General features: G+C 48.3%; 1 protein-coding gene across 1 annotated transcript in view; it reads left to right on the top strand.

Annotated features, from left to right (window-relative positions):
- Nucleotides 1–19,242, top strand: part of LTF (lactotransferrin) — a 30,885-nt gene that overhangs the window by 901 nt on the left and 10,742 nt on the right. The window contains exons 2-12 of the mRNA XM_077777093.1: nt 4,835–4,998; nt 8,552–8,660; nt 8,974–9,156; nt 9,494–9,641; nt 10,526–10,581; nt 14,310–14,488; nt 14,945–15,119; nt 15,904–16,058; nt 16,174–16,264; nt 17,310–17,357; nt 18,505–18,660. Coding sequence (XP_077633219.1) covers nt 4,835–4,998; nt 8,552–8,660; nt 8,974–9,156; nt 9,494–9,641; nt 10,526–10,581; nt 14,310–14,488; nt 14,945–15,119; nt 15,904–16,058; nt 16,174–16,264; nt 17,310–17,357; nt 18,505–18,660 — 1,464 coding nt within the window. The remainder of the gene's footprint in view (nt 1–4,834; nt 4,999–8,551; nt 8,661–8,973; nt 9,157–9,493; nt 9,642–10,525; nt 10,582–14,309; nt 14,489–14,944; nt 15,120–15,903; nt 16,059–16,173; nt 16,265–17,309; nt 17,358–18,504; nt 18,661–19,242) is intronic.

Genomic DNA, 19,242 nt, shown 5'->3' with positions numbered 1-19,242 from the left:
CCCCCCACCCCCCACTCCCGCCGTGTTTGGGGGGCGGGGACTGTGGATCTTGGTAAACCCCTCAGTTGTCCTTCTGTCTCCCAGTTCAGCCTTTGCCGAGGGAAGAAATGAGCCCCACACGTGGGCTCCCCATTCCTGCTGCTGTTCATGCCCTGCGCCACCTTGAAGCATGGTCTCCTGTTTGGCTCTCCCTCTTCACCCCCAGGTCCCATCCGTCACCAAGCTAATTTCTGACACCAGCTCCCTTTTCCCGTCACTTTTCCATTCCCAGTGCTTTTCTGCTTGGTTCCTGGCCTTCAGTCCACCCCCTCCCTCATTCTCGGCAGAGCCCTTAATTCTACTCTCCATGAGAGAGCCCTATTCCCTCTGGAGTAAGACCTCCTCCGACCGGCTTGGAGGGCTTTCCATGCTCTGACCCCAAATCCTTCACTAGTCCCATCTCTACTGCAGCCCACTTCTAACTTAGCCAGCCCAAACAGGCAGGCTAGCCTCGTGGTAGGGCAGGCGGGGGTTGTGTCTGAGTGCATAGCTTCAAATCCTAGCCCCAATACTTATTAGCTGTGGGGCCTTGGGCAAGCCACGTAACTAGCTAAAGACACTATTTTCTCACCTGGAAATGATATTAGCAGAACTCACAGTGTAGAGGGTTGGAAGGACCGATGGACAGAGAAGATGTGAAGTGCTGAGTAGAGAACCTGCCATAAAACGTGCTTGCAACATTAGCTGCACACGGAGTCCGTTGTTCTCGCCTCCAGGAATGCCACCGCCGTCATTACTGGCTGAGGTCCTGGGGAGCTCACTTCTGGTCTGGCATTGGTCTCTTCCAGAGCATCCGTCATACTTAGCTTCCCCTTTTTTGCCTTTTTTCTCTCCAGATGGGAGGTGAGGTCTTGTCCTGTGTGCTTACATGTTCCTCTGTATGACACACAGTGCTGTGTATACAGAAGGCATCTAGTAAATGCTACTGGGTCACAAGTGGCTGAATATGACCAGATTAATGTTTACGGCAGGACAGTTCCCTGAGGGCATTGGGATAGATTCTACCCTTTGGGATTTCCTGGGATTATGGCCAGTGGAGAGGCACTGTGTCCCCCCCCGTCCAGGGAGCCTCAAATCCCTTGGTGGGTCTGACTGTGCAGGGGCTGGCTCATGAATAGGAGGTAGCAGAGGGCTGAAAGTTCCACTCTAATGCATATCCAAGTAGGAAAGCGGCTTTTGCAATCAAGTGTGTGTGTGTGCATGTGTGTGTTTATTGAGGTATATTTTACATATCATAAGATTCACCTATTTCAAGTGTACACTTCGATGATTTTTAGGAATTTTACCGAGTAGCACAACCATCACTGTAAAATCGTTTTAGTACACTTCTACACCTGTAATAAGATTCTTCGTGTCCATTTCTAGTTACTCTTCATTCTCACCCCAGCGTCAGGCCAATTGCTAATTACTTTCTGTTTTACAAATTTGCCTTTGAAGACCTTTCACATACAAGTGGAATCGTACAGCAGGTGGTGTCCTGTGTCTGGCTTCCTTCATTTAAGCATAAATGAGGCACATTCATATTGTAGTGCATATCTCTAGCTCTTTCCCTTTTACTGCCAAATAATACTCTATCACGTGGATGTACCACAATTTGCCTAGCCATTCATTCACCAGTGGCTGGACTTTCAGGTTGTCTCCAGCTTGGGGCTTTTCTGAATAATGCTGCTGTAAATATTTACACAGGAGTCTTCCTGAGACATATATTTTTTCTTTTGGGTCTATATCTAGACATGGAATTGCTGGGTCAAAACGTTTAACATTTTCAGAAGCTGCCAACCTGTTTCCCAAAGTGGCTCCAACCACTTTCCATTCTTAGCAATGTATAAGGGGTCCCATGTCTTCATATCCTCACCAACATTTGTTATCCTCTGTTTTAGTTATTATAACTATGCCCAGTAGGTGTGAAATGTATATCTCATTGCGCTTTTAATTTGAGCCTCCCTAAAGACTAACGGTGTTGAACATCTTTTCATGTACTCGTTAGCCATTCATAGATCTTCTTTGGTGAAATGTCACATCTTCTGCCTATTTAAAATTTTTTAAAAAATTTTTATTTATTTTTGAGGGAGAGACAGAGTGTAAGTGGGGGAGGGGTAGAGAGAGAGGGAGACACAGAATCTGAAGCAGGCTCCAGGCTCTGAGCTGCCTGGACAGAGCCTGATGTGGGGCTTAGACTCACAAACCATGAGATCATGACCTGAGCTGAAGTCAGACAATTAACCTACTGAGCCACCCGGGCGCCCCTCATCTGCCTATTAAAAAAATGTTTATTTATTTATTTTGAGAGAGAGAGAGAGAGAGAGCAAGGCAGGGGAGGGGCAGAGAGAGGAAGAGAGACAATCCCAAGCAGACTCCATGCTGCCAGCATAGAGCCCCACTAGGGGCTCAATTTCACAAACTGTGAGATTATGACCTGAGCTGACATCAAGAGTCAGATGCTCAACTGACTGAGCCCCCCAGGCACCCCTGTGTTTGTATTTTCTTAACTGTCTTTTTTTTAGGGGTTATCTATTTTATCCATTATATGTTTATTTTTATTTTTATTTATTTTTTTTTTTTTACAAATAGTTTATTGTCAAGTTGGTTTCCATATAACACCCAGTGCTCATCCCCACAAATGCCTTCCTCCATGCCCATCTCCCCCCTCCCCTCCCCACACCCATCAGTCCTTAGTTTGTTCGCAGCATTCAAGAGTCTCTCATGGTTTGCCTCTCTCCCTCTCCCCCACCATTTCCCCCCTTCTTCTTCCCCATGGTCCTCCGTTAAGTTCCTCCTAGTCCTCCTATACGTGCAAACATATGGTATCTGTCCTTCTCTGCCTGACTTATTTCACTCAGCATAACACCCTCAAGGTCCATCCATGTTGCTACACGTGGCCAGATTTCATTCTTTCTTAACTGTCTTTTGAAATACAGAAGTTTTGAATTTTGATAGGCCACTTTCTCAAGTTTTTTCATTTATGGACTGTGCTTTTGGTGTCATAGCTAATTAAACTTTGCCTCTCCCAAGGTTGCAAAGTTTTCCCCTGTGTTTCCTTCTGAAAGTTGAATTGTTTTATCTCTTACACTAAATTCTATGATCCACTTTGAGTTCATTTCTGTGTACGATGTGAGGTAGGGCTCTAAGTTAATCTTTTTTTGTGTGCAGATGTATGTTGTGCTAACGCCCTTTGTTAACATACTGTCCTTCTGCCAATGAATGGCCTTAGTGCCCTGGTCTAATATCAATGGCGTGTAAATATAAGGATTCTGTTCCATTGATCTATAAGTTCATCTTTATACTAATATCACACTGTTTAGAGAACTTTGGCTTTAAAGTATGTTTTAGGAAGTAAAATTTGTTGAGATTTATTCTTTTTCAAAATTGCTTGCCTATAAATATAAATTATATAGAATTATTTTGGCTATTTTACATCAACTTATGTATCTTACGTAAATTGTAGAATCTGCTCATCAATTCCTGCAAACCTCCCCCTCCTCCCAGCCTGCTGGGATTTTGATAGGGTTTGTGCTGATTCTCTATATCAATTTAAGGAGAATTACCATCTTAACAATATTGAATTTATTAAGCATGAACATAAATGTTTCTCCATTTATTTAGATCTTTAATTTCTTCAGCAAAATTTTAATTTTCAGTGTAAATCTTGCATTGTTTTGTTAAATATTTCCCTACGTATTTAATTCTTTTTGATGCTCTTGTGAATAGAATTGTTTTCTTAGTTTTATATTTGGATCATCCAAGCCTTATATGCAAAAATACAATTGCTCTTTGCGTATTGATCTTGAATCCTGTGACCTTGTTATATTTGTGTATTAGTTCTGATAGCATTCTGTGCACGCCTCAGGATTTTCTACATAGAGGATCACATCATCTGCAACTGAAGACAGTTTTACTGGTTCCTTTCTGGTCTCGATGACTTCCGTTGCATTTTCTTATTACTGTGGTTAGGATCTCCAGTATTATGATGAGTAGGAAAACTGAGGGTGGAGACTCCATCTTCTGGGGAAAGCATTCAGTCTTTCACCATTTTAATGTAATGGTGAAAAACTATAAGTTTTTCATAGATGCCATTTATCAGGCAACCATGCGGTGGTTAAGAGCTGTGAGCACATCTGGTCCAGCTTCCTTCCTAATTGCATCGATTCTACCAGCAAGGTAGGCTCGGTAGGAGAGTCAGACCTTCTGATACAGAGGCGAGTGGTGGTAACTCAGGCACACTGACCCATTTGGTACCCACTCAGTGTAGCTACTGACAAGGAGTCGGGTGTGGTTAAGTTGCCTTGGCATCAGCTGGAGGGGGGGATTCTTGTAGACACCACAGTCTAGAGAGACCCAGATTCTAGGCTGGATTTTGCCACTGCTGAGCAGTCAGTCTCTCAGCCTCCTCAAGAGCCAGTTTCCACACTAACAAAACAGTAGCAAGAATCCCTTTCGTGCCCACCTCCCGGCTCCAAGTGGGACAAGCAAGTGGTAGAGCTCCACAAACTGAGGCCAATGAGCATCATCAGTTTTTAGAGGTAGGAGATGTGTTGGTGACAGGAAGGGGTATAATCCAGAGTCTCTGACTGGTCTCCTTGCATTTGCTGAGAATCACAACCCCTCCAGCCCGCAGAGAATGCTCACCAGACAACAAGACGCTTCTACTCGAGGAGAGCGGCCTGACTTGGGGGCCGAATGGAGAGGAGACAGGAGGAGCAGAGAGACGGAGGAGCCTGGATAAGTCTGTCAGAAAGTGGGTGGTCTCTCCCACGGGCAGTGGTTGAGCCCTTGCTCCCTGGCTTCTTTCCCCCAGGACTGTGTCTGGGCGCCCGGAGGAAAGATGTTCGGTGGTGCACCATATCGAAAGCAGAGGCAACGAAATGCTCCAAATTCCAACGGAATATGAAGAGGGTGGGTGGTCCCACTGTCTCCTGCACAAGGAAAACCTCTCGCCAAGAATGTATCCAGGCCATCAAGGTGAGGCAGTGCCGTGTATTGGTTGGGACCAAACTGAATGGAAGGGAATGGAATGGAATAAAATAAAAATGTATTTGCCCCTCCTTCCTCTGCTTTTCTTCCTGGGCACCTATAGGCTGGGAGTGCTCCTTCCACATAGGACACACGGGTATTTTGAAAGCCGATATTAACGTTTTAAAGTGGAGACACCACGTGTGGGGAAACTGTGGTTGCAACACGAATTTTTTTCCTTTTTTTTTTTAAATGTTCATTTATTTATTTTGAGAGAGAAAGAGAGGGAGCATGAGCAGGGAAGGGGCAGAGAGAGAGGGAGAGAGAGAGAATCCCAAGCAGGCTCTGCGCTGTCCGTGCAAAGCCAGACGTGGGGTCCTATTCCAAGAATGAAGAGATAAGACCTGAGTCAAAATCAAGAGTCAGAGGTTAAACCAACCAAGCCACCCAGGTGCCCCTCAACGTGAATTTTTAATAACAGCTGTGCACACATTCAGCATGACAGCGTTCAGTCATACTGAATGAGTATGTAACACTGGCAAAAGACAGGGTTCCTCCGAAAGGTAAAACCTCTCGAAGATTGTTCCTGCCAAACCCTGAGCAAAATAAGTTCAGCCGATCCGTAGTTACCATATCGACTTGTCGGAGCTGCCGGCCAGGGTGCCAAGCTTTGGAAAGACATTTGTGCGACACATTTCCAGAGGTAGAGAGAAGGGAATCATGACTTCTGCATAATTTCAGATTCCTTTTGTTTTTTGAGATATAAGATCTATACTGAAATTTTACTCGTTCACTCAACATATATGTCCTTTGCGTCTGCTATGTGCATGTTGTACGTACTTGACTCTAGCACAGAGTGGGTAATTTGGGTAAAAGTTCCTAATAGGGGTGCCTGGCTGGCTGAGTCACTTAAGCGTCCCACTTTGGCTCAGGTCATGATCTTGCGGTCGGTAGGTTCGGGCCCGCATCGGGCTCTTTGCTGACAGCTCAGAGCCTGGAGCCTGCTTCAGATTCTGTGTCTCCCTCTCTCTCTGATCCTCCCCTACTCACGCTGTCTCTCTCTGTCTCTCAGAAATAAATAAAACATTAAAAAAATAAATTAAAAAGTTCCTAATAATATCGAGGGTTATCCCTTAAGAGAAAAAAAATGTAGTTTGAACAAGGTTTTAGGCTATTATTTTACAACTGTGGCCTGGGGAAAAACAGCACCAGCATACCCTGCTGGTTTAAAATGCAGATTCTTAGACCGCATTGTAACCAATTCAACTGATTATCTGTGATAAGATTGCAAAATCTGCCTTTTTAATAAAAGCTCCATTTGAAACCAGTTCTGCGGGCCACACATCAAAACAAAGTTGAGACAGATGACATGGTTGGAAATAAAATGTGTATTATCAGAGAACCAGGGGACAGGTTAATTTACAGAAATATAGAGGAAAGAGAACTCTCGTAGCTTTTAAGCAAAGAACTAAATTGTGAAGAAAACGGGCAGATTTAAGAATATAAAAAAATTTAACTTATAGCCATTAAAAACGTTAAAAATTTTTTAATGTTTACTGAAAAAAAATTATTTTTGAGAGAGAGAGACAGAGTGTGAACATGTGAGGGGCAGAGATAGAGAGACACAGAATCGGAAGCAGGCTCCAGGCTCTAAGCTAGCCGTCAGCACAGAGTCTGACGCAGGGGCTTGAACTCAGAAGCCATGAGATCGTGACCTGAGCCGAAGCCGGACGCTTAACTGATTGAGCCACCCAGGCGCCCCAATAGCCATTAAAAACATTTAAACAGGGCTACCTGGGTGGTTCAGTGGGTTAAGCATCTGACTTTTGATTTCAGCTCAGGCCCTGATCTCACCACTCATGAGTTCGAGCCCCAGGTCGGGCTCTGCACTAACAACAAAATAAGTAAATAAACATTAAAAAATTAAACAAAAATTAAACAGAAAGTTTAGAAAATACCACAATGACTATGCACCAGCTCTGACAAGTGATTGTTATGTACTGTATACTCTATAAAGAACTAATTCAATTTGGTTAAGTAATGTAGGGTTATAAATGAAAAATGGTATGAACAGAGTATCACTAAGAGGAAGTTTATAATTATTAAAAATAACAAAATTTAGTAACCGGGGGAATGCAAGTGTAAGCAATCTGTTAGAACTTGCATTTTCTTTTTTTTAAGTTTATTTATTTATTTTGAGAGAGACAGAGACAACTTAAGCAGGGACGGGGCAGATAGAGAGAGAGAATCCCAAGCAGGCTCCATGCTGCCAGTGCAGTGCCCAACGTGGGGCTCAAACTCACAAACTGTGAAATCTTGACCTGAGAAAAAACTGAGTCAGTCACTTAATGGACTCAGCCACCCAGACGCCCCAGCACTTACATTTTCCAAAGTAATGGCAATAAAACAAAAGCCTGCCTTGCTGGTGATTTTATAGCGAAACTATCTTCGTGGCTGGTGGCCTTCCAAATTGGCATTGCGAATCTTCTGGAAAGCAGAGTAGCAAGAGCAGCCAGGGCCACCAAGATAAACATGCTATTGTCTGAGTGATTCTACCCTCAGATGCCTATCCCGAGGCAATAGGGCATCAGAAGGAAAAATTCTATGAGGGCAAAGCTATCGATGCAAGCATAAATTTTATAGCAAAAAGCAAGTGCTGAGCATCTGAGGAGTTATCTGGCAAATTGTAGAACCACAACATTATGATAAAATATTATGAAGTCACTAAAATCAATAAAAGCCCTGCAGAAGTATGAAAACACATGCCGTTTTAGAGGAATGAAGCAGTCCACAACACATTATCTGTACCAGATGGCAAATATAAGAAATGTGGAAGTATATGAGAGGTGATATGCTAAGGAGAACATGGTTTATTATGATAATTTTAAGGTAGCAGAAGAGTTATATTTTCTATTCAGTAAAAAAGAACTCAAAAGAAATCAGTATAGGGCTTTCTAGGGAAAGCATCTAGAATAAACAACTTCATTTATTATTACTTGTATTAATTTATTTGATAGAGAGAGAGAAAATGAGCAGGGGAGAGGGGTGAAGAGGAAGGAGAGAGAGAGGTGGGGGGAGTGAGAGAGAGAGAGAGAGGGAGAGAGAGAAACAGAGAATTCCAAGCAGGCTCCACACTCAGGATCCTCTTGAAGCCTGACATAGGGCTCGATCCCATGACCCTTGTCATGACCTAAGCAGAAGTCAAGAGTTGGATGTTCAACTGACTGGGGCACCCCGGTGCCCCGAGAATAAACAACTGTAAATGTAAATGACTGTGAAGAGCAGGAGCAATGAGGTGATACAGGCAGGGAGGCTCATGAGAAAGAGACAATACGCCAACCTTGGTAGTTAAAGCTATTGGGCTGATGCCATTGCCTTCAAAAAAGGGAACTTTGGCTCGTCCAACCAAGCGAACATGAGTGAATATGACCCAAAGGTGACCGTTCTGAAGATCCTTCAAGCCTTTTGAAGATCCTTCTAGATCTTTCTGACCTCCTGAAACCCGATTGCCTGGGTTAGGGCGGGCTCTCTCCTGCAGCTGGTCTGGCCTCTTTGCTTTCAGGCAAACAAGGCAGATGCTGTGACCCTTGACAGTGGTCTGGTGTTCGAGGCTGGCCTGGACCCCAATAAACTGCGCCCTATAGCGGCTGAGGTCTATGGGACCCAAGAGGGTGAGTTCTCCCTGGAGACCCAGAAGCTGGGGTGGCCCTGGCCTTGGCCCTGGGCTCTGTGCAGCCAGAATGGATGGATCTAGAGGTGGGGTCTCAGACACCATTTGGCTTGCTGAGAACAGAGTCCCTGGGCTCCCTTGGCCTGATGCTGACCCAGTTCGGGAGGACACTCGTGTGCTCCCTGGGGAAATAGAGCAGGTCTGAGGAAAAGGCAGCCTATCGCTCCCCTTTCCACCAGGGCAAGGTCAAGTTGGGCTGTTTTTCTCCCTCTGGTTTGGGATAAGAGCTTTCAATTCTCTCTGTCCCTTTGCAGAGCCCCAAAGCCACTATTATGCTGTGGCCATCACAAAGAAGGGAACCAACTTCCAGCTGAACCAACTTCAAGGCGTGAAGTCCTGCCACACAGGCCTTGGCAGGTCCGCCGGATGGAACATCCCTATGGGGATACTTCGCCCATTCTTAAACTGGACAGGGCCACCCGAGCCCCTTGAGAAAGGTAAGATGGTGGGAGGATTATGGCCGATCTCTGGGCGGGGTTGCACACGCAGGCCACTTTGCAAACATGTGTGATGAACCCCAGCGTGCCCACCGCACCAGCGGCCCTTGGGAGGCGGCAGCTGAGTCTGTTGTCGGCCAGGGTGCGTCTCTGGGCTCCCAGCCTCACACACAAGGCTGTCCCGCAGGGGTGAGGCTGTCCCACAGAGGTGGAGGATGGGCTCTGTCTCCCTCTCTCTCTCTGCCCCTCCCCAGTTTGTGGTCTCATCCCTGGGAGGTGCGATGAGCTGTGGCCAGACTGGCTCACACTCTGTGGTCTATTTCTCTGCGTTCAACAGCGGTGGCCAGTTTCTTCTCTGCCAGTTGTGTGCCCTGCGCGGATGGAAAAGAGTACCCCAACCTGTGTGGCCTGTGTGCGGGGACGGGGGAAAATAAATGTGCCTGCTCCTCCCAAGAGCCATACTTCGGCTACGCTGGCGCCTTCAGGTGAGTGAGAAGGCCGTCTTCTCCCCAGTGGCCTGAGCACCATGTGTCCTCAGGCCAGGGCGCCTTTCCTCTGGTCCCAAACGCAGCCCAGCCTGCTGACAGGGGCCACAGAGCAAGTCCTGTCTCCTCCTGGTGGGCAGATGGACATACCGGGTCCAAAGAGGGCACCGGCNCCCCCACGTGCCCCTCACTTCTGCTCCAGCCTGTGAGCCATCACCCCGACAGTGGTCATTCCTTGTCCCCGTAGAGACCTGACTCTGGCTTTGTTTGGGCTGGGACATCCTGGGCTCCCCTGCCCTCTCCCTACCCACAGAGGGACTGATGGGGTCTTGTCGGGAGCCGACCAGTCCCTCGCTGCCGGAAGGACAGCTGGAGTGTCCGGGCTGATGGGGTCTGCCCTGTGCAGGCATCTCATCCAGCCGGGAGACAGTGAGCTCTGCCCGACTGCCCCCTGCACCCCCGGCACCACCACTCCCATCCCCCCCACCCCTGTGCTGAGGCTGACCTACCTCTCTCCCCACATCTGCCTCCTGAGCTCAGGCCTTTTGGCAGACGCTTGGCCGCCAGCCAGCGCACATTTGCCCACTCGGTCCTGGGAGAAAGAACCACCTGCTCAAGGATATAGAGGCTTCAGACCCTTTTATATAGAAAGACCCGCTTTGCCCTTCAGCCCCCAAGGTGGGAGGCGGGGGTCGCTGGCCAGCCCCTGGGCCATCCTCCCTCACAGTCTACCCGGGGGTGCTTCCCGCCGCCCTCCCAGATGGGTGGCTCCAAAGCCTCAGAGGAGGTGGGTCCCAGTGCCCCGCTCCCCCAGGAGGCATGAAGAAGAGGCTGAGGACGGCTGCTGACCGTGCTGACCCTTCTGGGGCTTTCTCATCTCACAGGTGTCTGCAAGAAGGGGCTGGAGATGTGGCGTTTGTCAGGCACAGTACAGTGTTTGGTAAGAGGCGGGAGAAGAGATGTGGGTACTGCCCCCTTTTATTTTATTTTCCCGTAATTCTGAGTATTGAGCTAACTGGACTCCCCTCTTCTTGGCACGTGATTATCAAGCTTCCCTACGGGCCATGCCTCTTATTTGATGTTATTTCCTATTTTACTTTTATTTTATTTAACACATTTTTAGTGTTTATTTACTTTTGAAAGAGAGAGAGAGAGAGAGAGAGAGATAAAGCACAAGTGGAGGAGGGCAGAAAGAGAGGGAGACAGAATCTGAAGCAGGCTCCAGGCTCTGAGCTGTCAGCACAGAACCTGACACAGGGCTCAAACTCCCAAACCATGAGATCATGACCAAGCCGACTGAGCCACCCAGGAGCCCCTATTTTATTATTCTTTTTTTATTAAAATTTTTTTTAGGGTTTATTTAATTTTGAGAGAGAGAGAAAGAGAGAGACAGAGCATGAGTGGGTGAGGGGCAGAGAGAGAGAGAGAAAGAGAGAGACCGAGGGAGACACAGAATCTGAAACAGGCTCCAGGCCCCGAACTGTCAACACAGAGCCCAATGCAGGGCTTGAACTCACAAACCATGAGATCATGACCTGAGCCAAAGTTGGATGCTTAACCAACTGAGCTACCCAGGCGCCCCTTGTTTCCCATTTTAAAGCATGAATTTTCTCTAAATCCCTTAATGCCCACCACCTCGCTTTTCCTCAGAGATACCCCCGCCTTGGTACTTGACGTGGGCTTTTGGGTTCTAAGCCCACAGAAGTTTGAGCATTAGAGACCTTGCTGCTGCCAAGATTGTCCGCTCAGCAGTTTGTTTTGGAGATTTACCTGTGTTGTGCGTATGTCTCATTCAGTGGTTCCAACGGCTGAGGAATGCTCCTCGGAACTGGTCCATCAGCTTTTACTTATCTATCACCTTAGATCATCTTGTCCTTCCCTCTACCACAAACAGCTCCATGACCCAGCTCTCCTCTGTGTCCTCTGACTGTCCTGCAGGAGAAGATTCCTGAAACACCACACACTGATGCACATTTCTGGGCATGCACAGGCTGAACACATTCTTACCAGGACCACCAGAGACAGACCCACCCCACTGACCCGGGACCTCCAGAAATAGGCTTGCATTGACCATCTCAATATGTTTACTAGTCATTTTATAACCTTGATTATTTTTCTATTGACTTTAATGCCTGTTTCTTCATGATTTTGATTAAAGGAAAGGCATTCTTTCCTTTTTAAGTTTATTTATTTATTTTGAAAGAGGGCAAGAGTGAGTGGGGGAGGGGCAGAGAGAGAGAGAGAGACAGGGAGAGAATCCCAAGCAGGCTCTGTGATGTTGGTGCAGAGCTCAATGTGAGGGTCAGACCCACAGACCGTGAGATCATGACCTAAGCTGAGATCAAGAGTCGGACACTTAAATGACCGAGCCACCCAGGAGCCCTGGTGTTCTTCCTATTTAGATATCAAGGCATTGTTGATTCTAGACTTTAGGAAGATCTTTTCTTGGTTAAAAAATGTTTTGGTCAATAGCACCTTTTGTGGAACAGAAGTCCTTGATATTGATAGGCTTAAGTCCATCAGTTTTATCTTGTTGGTTTGTGCTTATGGGGTCTTTTAAAGATGCCCTCTTAGGGGCATCCAGCTGGCTCAGTTAAGCATCTGACTCTTGATCTTGGCTCAAGTCACGATTTCTGTTTGTTTGCTGGAGCCCCGTGTCGGGCTCTGCACTGACAGCCATGCTTGGGATTCCCTAACCCTCCACCCCACTCACTCATGCACACATACTCTCTTTCTTTCTCAAAATAAATGAACTTAAAAAAAAATTCCACCCTATATATGGAGCCACTTCAAGTTTACACATAGCTATGGATCTGTTTCTGAGCTATTTTGTTTCTCTGGTGTATTTGTATTTTTCTGTTTTTCTTACCCAAGCCTGCACCCTTAATATCTGGGTATCCCGTGGGGAGCAGAGGTGGGATTGGTGGAGACATTTCTCACGTTACACTTTGCTGTTCATTTTCAGATTTTTTAAAACTAAAAGTGTAGAGTTATTTTGCTGGATTTCTAAAAACGTCACATTTTAAATTTAATTAGAATTGTTTTGAGTTTAAATTGGTCCATGGGGAACTATATTCCTATGTTAAATTCTCCAATCCCTGATCGTGATAAATCTTCCTCCTTTGATCATACCTCTTTTTACGTCCTTTAATAGAACTTACAAAATTTCTCTTTGTTTGTCTTTTGCATTTCTTTGTGTGCGGTTGGTTACTAGCCTTAATGGTTTGGGTTGCTATTATAGTCTCTGATATTCTATATTAGCTTCTGCTTGGCTGTTGCTAATGAGAATAATACTTGATTTTGGAAGTGCTACCTTGCTGGATACCATTATTGGTTTTATTCCTTCTTCCTTGGTTTTGTTGGCTTTTCTATGTAGATGACCACATCATCTTTACTTTTTAATTTTAGCTTTTGAGGGGTGGGAGAAGAGCACAGGGAGAGGGAGAGAGAGAATCCCAAGCAGGCTCCACACCCAGCACGGAGCTCGGTCTCACAACTGTTGAGATCATGACCTGAGCAGAAATCGAGTCAGACGCTCAACGGACTGAGCCATCCAGGCACCCCCCATGGATCACATCATCTTTAAATAAACTTTGTCTTCTTCCTTCCGGTGGTTACATCTCCTTTCTTTTGTCAGTTGTGTGTATACCAGGCCATCCGGCACTGTGTTGGCAATATGACAGCTGACATTTTTGCTTTGTTCCTGATTTTGAAGTGAATGCTTACATTTTCTTCTGTTGATATGCTTTTGCTGTAGCTATTTTGATAAATGGTATTTGCCAAGTTCAAGAATGTTACCAAATTCTCCATATTACTAGTTTCCTGAAACAAACAAAAAAACCCAACCACAACTAGATGTTGAACATACACATGCTTTTTCTGCATCTGTTAAGATTATCTCATGGTGCTTATTAATAATAATATGGAATATTTTGGCTTTTTTGGACGGTTGACCATTCTTTTGTTAATGGAATAAACTGATAAGCCTTAATCCTGATCTATCAGTTTTCAAAATACTCTGCTGAGGTATTCTTCCTGTAATTCTTCTCTCTTGTATTGCTCTCTCTGATTTTGAGATCAAAGTTGTACTAATCTCATAAAATGACTTGGGCAGGTTCCTGTCACTTTACATATGGTCACTATACATGCTTCTATCTGAGATACATTAACACTTCCACATTGGGCTGACCTCACTCATAAAAACAGACTTTTCCCTTCTTTTGATAACACCTCATGTTGGGAAGTGATTCAACTGTACATCCTGCCTTAAAAATGTTTGTAATTGTTTATTCTTTCTAGAGAGGTGGGTAAGGCAGTGCCCCCTGGCTGGTGCACTGGGATTGCCTCTGCCCTGAGACCCTTTCCTAGGAGGGGTTGCCATAGAAACAGATGGGGTCTGGTTCAGCCTCCTTCGCTGACCAGGCAGCAGGTGCAACAATCCCAGAGCAGCCTCTATGATCCAGAGAACACCGGGCCCCCAAGGCTTTCTGGCTACTATCTTTACTTTTTGGAGAGTCCTGGAGCAATCCACTACCCTTCTGGCCCCCTACCCCAGTTTTGTATGATGTCTCCTCTAGCTCACGATGTGGGGGAAGGGGAACTACAGCTCACGGTTAATGCCTACAGTGGGCTCATCTGGGTTCCCCTCCGCCTCCACCTTTCCCCCAGAGACCCTGCCAAACAAGACCGACCAGGACAAGTACGAGCTGCTCTGCCTAGACAACACTCGGAAGCCAGTGGATGCATTCAAGGATTGTCACCTGGCCCGGATCCCTTCTCACGCTGTTGTGGCCCGAAGTGTAAATGGCAAGGAGGACTTGATCTGGAAGCTTCTCCAAAAGGCGCAGGTGTCTACCTCCCCCAGCCCCCTGAGGCCCTCCCCACTGGCTTGGATTTGCTGTGGGGAGGTTCCTTCCTTCCAGAATTTCCTGTTGCTCTAGAAGTCCCTAGACTTCTCTCTTTTGTGCAGCCTCTCTGCACAAAAGTTAACAAATTCGGTGTGCCCTGGCCAGCAGAGCCAGTAAAGGTCTCTCCGGGTTACTGATGAGCGCTGTCTCAGCGGCTGGAGCAGCAGCAGGGGGCAGGATGAGGCAATATTCTCAGGACCCGGAGGTGCCTGGACCCTAGCAACTTTTGAAGCCACGGCTGAATGAGCCATGGGGCCAGTCCCTGCACACAAGGAAGGGAACCAAGGTCCCCACCGTCAGCATCAGCCCCACGCTCCAGATACTGTGTTTCAACATTGTGCTTTTCTTCCCTCTCCATGTCCCTCTGACACTGTACTTCCATTTCCCCTTAATTAGGAAAAATTTGGAAAAGAAAAGTCATCTGCGTTCCAGCTCTTTGGTTCCCCTGAAGGGATGAAGGATCTGCTGTTCAAAGACTCGGCCATTGGGTTTTTGAGCGTCCCCTCGAAGGTCGATGCTGGCCTGTACCTTGGCTTCAACTACCTCACTGCCATCCTGGGCCTGAGGGAAAGTGAGTGAGGCCCGGCAGGCCCTGGGGTCAGGCTGGTGGGGGCGCTAAGCCCAGGGTGAGGCCTTCCAGAAAGGACTCTCCCCTCCGGCAGCGCAGCCCTGCTCTGAAGTGGCCTCCTTTCCATTTGAGGCAGATGCCAGTGTACTGTCAACCAAGCCAGGGCATTTTAACATGCCGGGAGTCTCCAAACTAATGTGACAGACACCCAGTTAATGCCGCTATATGTCCCTGGTTCCGTGGCCAGGACAGAAACATCAAATTGCCTCCTTATGAAGTAAGAAATATGCACACGAACCAAGAGAATGGGGGCCCCTCCTGGGATGAATCTGGAGACCTGGTGAACGAAGCTCTGGGCTGGGGCCCTGGACTTGACCGGGAGACCACAGGGGGCCAGCTCAGCCATGGCTCCTCCTCTCCCGGGGGTACTGAGGTGGAGTCAGCCGGAATCAGGACCCAGTTAATGGTGGTGATGGACTTAGGGGAGGTCAGGGCTGTGCTCAACGTCCCCTAGGCCATCTCTTGGGCTGCCACTGTCCATGTCCTGGAGATTTTATCCCGTGGGCAAGTCACTGCCACCAGGGCTTGAAGGGTGGGTTAGAAGCCAGAGAAGTCTCCAAAGGAACGGAAATAGGAGGCCCGGGGTGACCGCGCCTGGAGAAGGGGTTGGGCTGCTCAGAGTGGAGGGGGAGAGCGGCAGGTGCCCCGCACTGGGCTTCAGGGCAGTGGGCGGCGCCTGGGTGTCCCCACCAGGCTCTGGCCCCACGACCTGTGTCCCTGTGCGCAGAGGCTTCGGAAGTGGAGGAGCGGCGCCAGCGCGTTGCTTGGTGCGCGGTGGGCAAAGAGGAGGAGAGCAAGTGCCAGCAGTGGAGTCTCGCGAGCCACGGGAACGTGACGTGCGAATCGGCACCCACGGGCGAGGACTGCATCGCCCTGATCCTGGTAGGTGGGCGGGCTCCGCAGGGGGGTGTGGTGGTGGTGGTGATCGCGACCCGGGGACACCAAGCAGGCTGCGCACGGGCGTTCTGAATGTTTGTGGTGGGCTTTGGTTTTGCAGAAAGGAGAAGCTGACGCCCTGAGCCTGGATGGAGGCCTGATCTATGTCGCTGGCAAGTGTGGTTTGGTGCCTGTCCTGGCGGAGAACCAAAGTAAGTCGGTGTTGCGGGGAGGGTGTCCTCTCTGGTTTATTCCGTCTGGCCCATGGGAGTAGTAACTCCACTTGGTGGGCCCAGGTGGAGATGCTGAGATGGACGGATGCATTCAAACAGGGGAGTCAGGGGGAGAGAATAGATGAAAGAGACTTTCACCCACCTGGCCTGCTGTGAGAGGTGACAAAGCACAGATCGGTTTCCTCTGCTTCATTTAAAACAGGATTTTAGTCAAATATAATATACATACAGAAAAGGGCCCATGAGTGCAACTCAGTGACATGTCACAAACTGGTACGTCTCCATGCACCAGTGGCCAGATCAAGACACAGCAAGTTCCAGATGGCCCCGGGAACACTCTTGCCACCAGCCCCCATACTCCAGCGAGGGTAGTAACCCCTGGCTTCAAACCGCAGAGATCAATTCTGCCTGTTTTTAAATTTTTTAAAAAACTTTTATTCATTTCTTGAGAGGGAGATGGAGACAGAGTGCAACTGGGGGAGGGGCAGAGAGAGGGAGACAAAGAATCCGAAGCAGCCTCCAGGCTCTGAGCTGTCAGCACAGAGCCCGTCGCGGGGCTCGAACTCACCAACGGCGGGATCGTGACCTGAGCCAAAGTCAGACGCTTAACCGACTGAGCCCCCCCAGGTGCCCCAATTCTGCCTGTTTTTAAACCTTATACACAAGGCATGTGCTTTGTACGTCTCTTGCTCAGTGTTATGGCCGTGCGATTCATCCAAAGAATATTGAATCTCGTTGCTGTATGGTGTATGTGTATTCTGTGGTGTGACTCTATTAGTTATCTGTCCATTTTCCCGGGGAGAGGCATCTGTGTCATTTCCGGTTGGTGGCTGTTGTGAATGTGCTCCCGTGAGCATCTGTGTCTGTGTCTTTTGGTGAATTCACACATATATGCCTTTCTGCTGCATGGGATTCCTGGACGGTCTCTTTGGATTGGATCCTGCATCACTGAGATTTAAGCGTTTGTGGCTTCTTAATAAAGCTGAGTGTTTAATGACATTTTGCTTGTTTTTGTTCCTTTCAGAATCACAGGCACCTAATAATGGACGGTGTGAGGACAGACGAAGGGAAGGTGAGTTGGAATCTGCTAATTTCAGGGTCATGGGTAAGTTCTCATTGCCAGAGGAGGAGGTGGAAGGCACTTCAAAAAAAAAACAAAATAAACCAACCTCACAGAAAGAGATACAGCCATAGAAGCCATGAGTTCTTTTGAAGAGGCAAATAATTCGTAGATGAGTAAGTGTAATTAATGTTCTACTGCCCTTCACACTTGGCAGAGAACTTTCAGAATTCTTCATCGCGTTCTGGCCCTGTGGAAGGAGGATGTTACATCCCTGTCCCGTAGGGATGAGGAACCAGAGGCCGGGGGAGACTCCCGAAGTACCCCGGGCCTCACTCACAGCCATAGATGATACTGTGGTGGATCCTGGCCTTGAACCTCGTTTCCTGTGCTGGATCCTGTGCTCTGAGCATTGCCCCGCCTCCCGCCAGAGCCTGGGCTCGCTCCGTGCCCACCCACAGCCGGATCTGTCAACGCCGTGCTACCAGGACAGGGATTGCCACCATGTCGACCCTCTCTCGGTGCACAGCTGGTTCGGACTCAGCACAGGGAGGTCCTTGGAGACACAGCCCCTGACCCGGCACAGCCCTTAGTCTGGTGGCCATCATGGCTCTGGCCTGATGCCTGTTGCAGTTGGTGATTTGTGTACCATTGGGGTCACACTTGTTCAGTGTTTTTTGCTTCAGTCGCTCATGTCTAACTTAGTAGCTCACAATGTGTGCCTGGCCAAGGACAATCCCTAGCACTCACTTAAAGGATCAGCTTTTCCTAGGGCGCCTGGGTGGCTCAGTAGGTTGAGCATCCGATTTCAGCTCAGGTCATGATCTCACGGTTTGTGGGTTCGAGCCCCATGTTGGGCTCTGTGCTGACAGCTCAGAGCCTGGAGCCTGTTTCTGATTCTGTGTCTCCCTCTCTCTCTGCCCCTCCTCACCTCAAAAATAAGCATTAAAGATCAGCTTTTCTTATCTCAATTCATAGTCTAGATTGTTCTTACCTCCCCATAGAACAGCAGCTGAAGCTTCTGCCAATAGCCAGATACCTGAGGGCATTGTTGCCTGGCGATGCCTCGTGGCTTTGTTTGGCTTGAGTTGCAGACGGGTGCCCTAAAGTCCAATGCCAGGCCCCCTGGAGGTTAAGGCCTGCTCTTCTGTTGTTCAAGGTTACCTTGCTGTGGCAGTTGTCAGGAAATCGGATGCCGATATCACCTGGAATTCTCTGAGAGGCAGGAAGTCTTGCCACACCGGCCTGGGCAGGACTGCCGGCTGGAACATCCCCATGGGCCTGCTCTTCAACCGGACGGGCTCCTGCAAATTTGGTAAGGCCGGGGGGCGTCGTGGGCGGTAGACACTTCTAGCTGAGGAACCTCAGGGAATGGCGGGGGCGGGGATGTGCAGGCTGACTGTGGCGCACAGGCTGCTTTCGGGGTAGAAGCGTTCTCTGTGTGGCTCCCTCCTACAACACTGAGTGGGTCTCTACCCAGCACTTCCCGCGCCCCAGCCACCCCAGCCCAAGATAAAACTACTGGAGTATCAGTCTGTTTCTCTGCACCCTCAGAGTAGAGGCAGGTTTTGAGAAGTAGAGCTGTTATTGTTATTATTTTTAATCTCTTGGAGCTCCCGATCCAAATTTCGCATAGGCTCTGGCTTCCTAACTTGGGGAAAGGCCCCCGCCTGCCTCATGACTTCTTGCCCCACGTTGCAAGGAAACCACATAAGGCCTCAAGGGTTCTGGCTCACCTGCTTCTGGGGCCTTCTCTCCCCACCACACGCAGGCTCACACCCCATGCCCTACCTGTGGCGGGCCTGGTTAGATGGGCGTACGTGGCACGTTCCCGCCGGGGCGCACCTCTCGTGCGGGGCCCTCCTGCATTTGGAATGGATTTGGATCCCGGCTCTGG

This window comes from Crocuta crocuta, unplaced genomic scaffold (genome assembly GCF_008692635.1).
Source record: "Crocuta crocuta isolate KB4526 unplaced genomic scaffold, BGI_CrCroc_1.0 scaffold77, whole genome shotgun sequence".
In the NCBI taxonomy this organism is placed as follows: domain Eukaryota; kingdom Metazoa; phylum Chordata; class Mammalia; order Carnivora; family Hyaenidae; genus Crocuta; species Crocuta crocuta.
The sequence above is the reverse complement of the archived record's forward strand: the minus strand, read 5'-3'. Positions and strand labels throughout refer to the sequence as shown.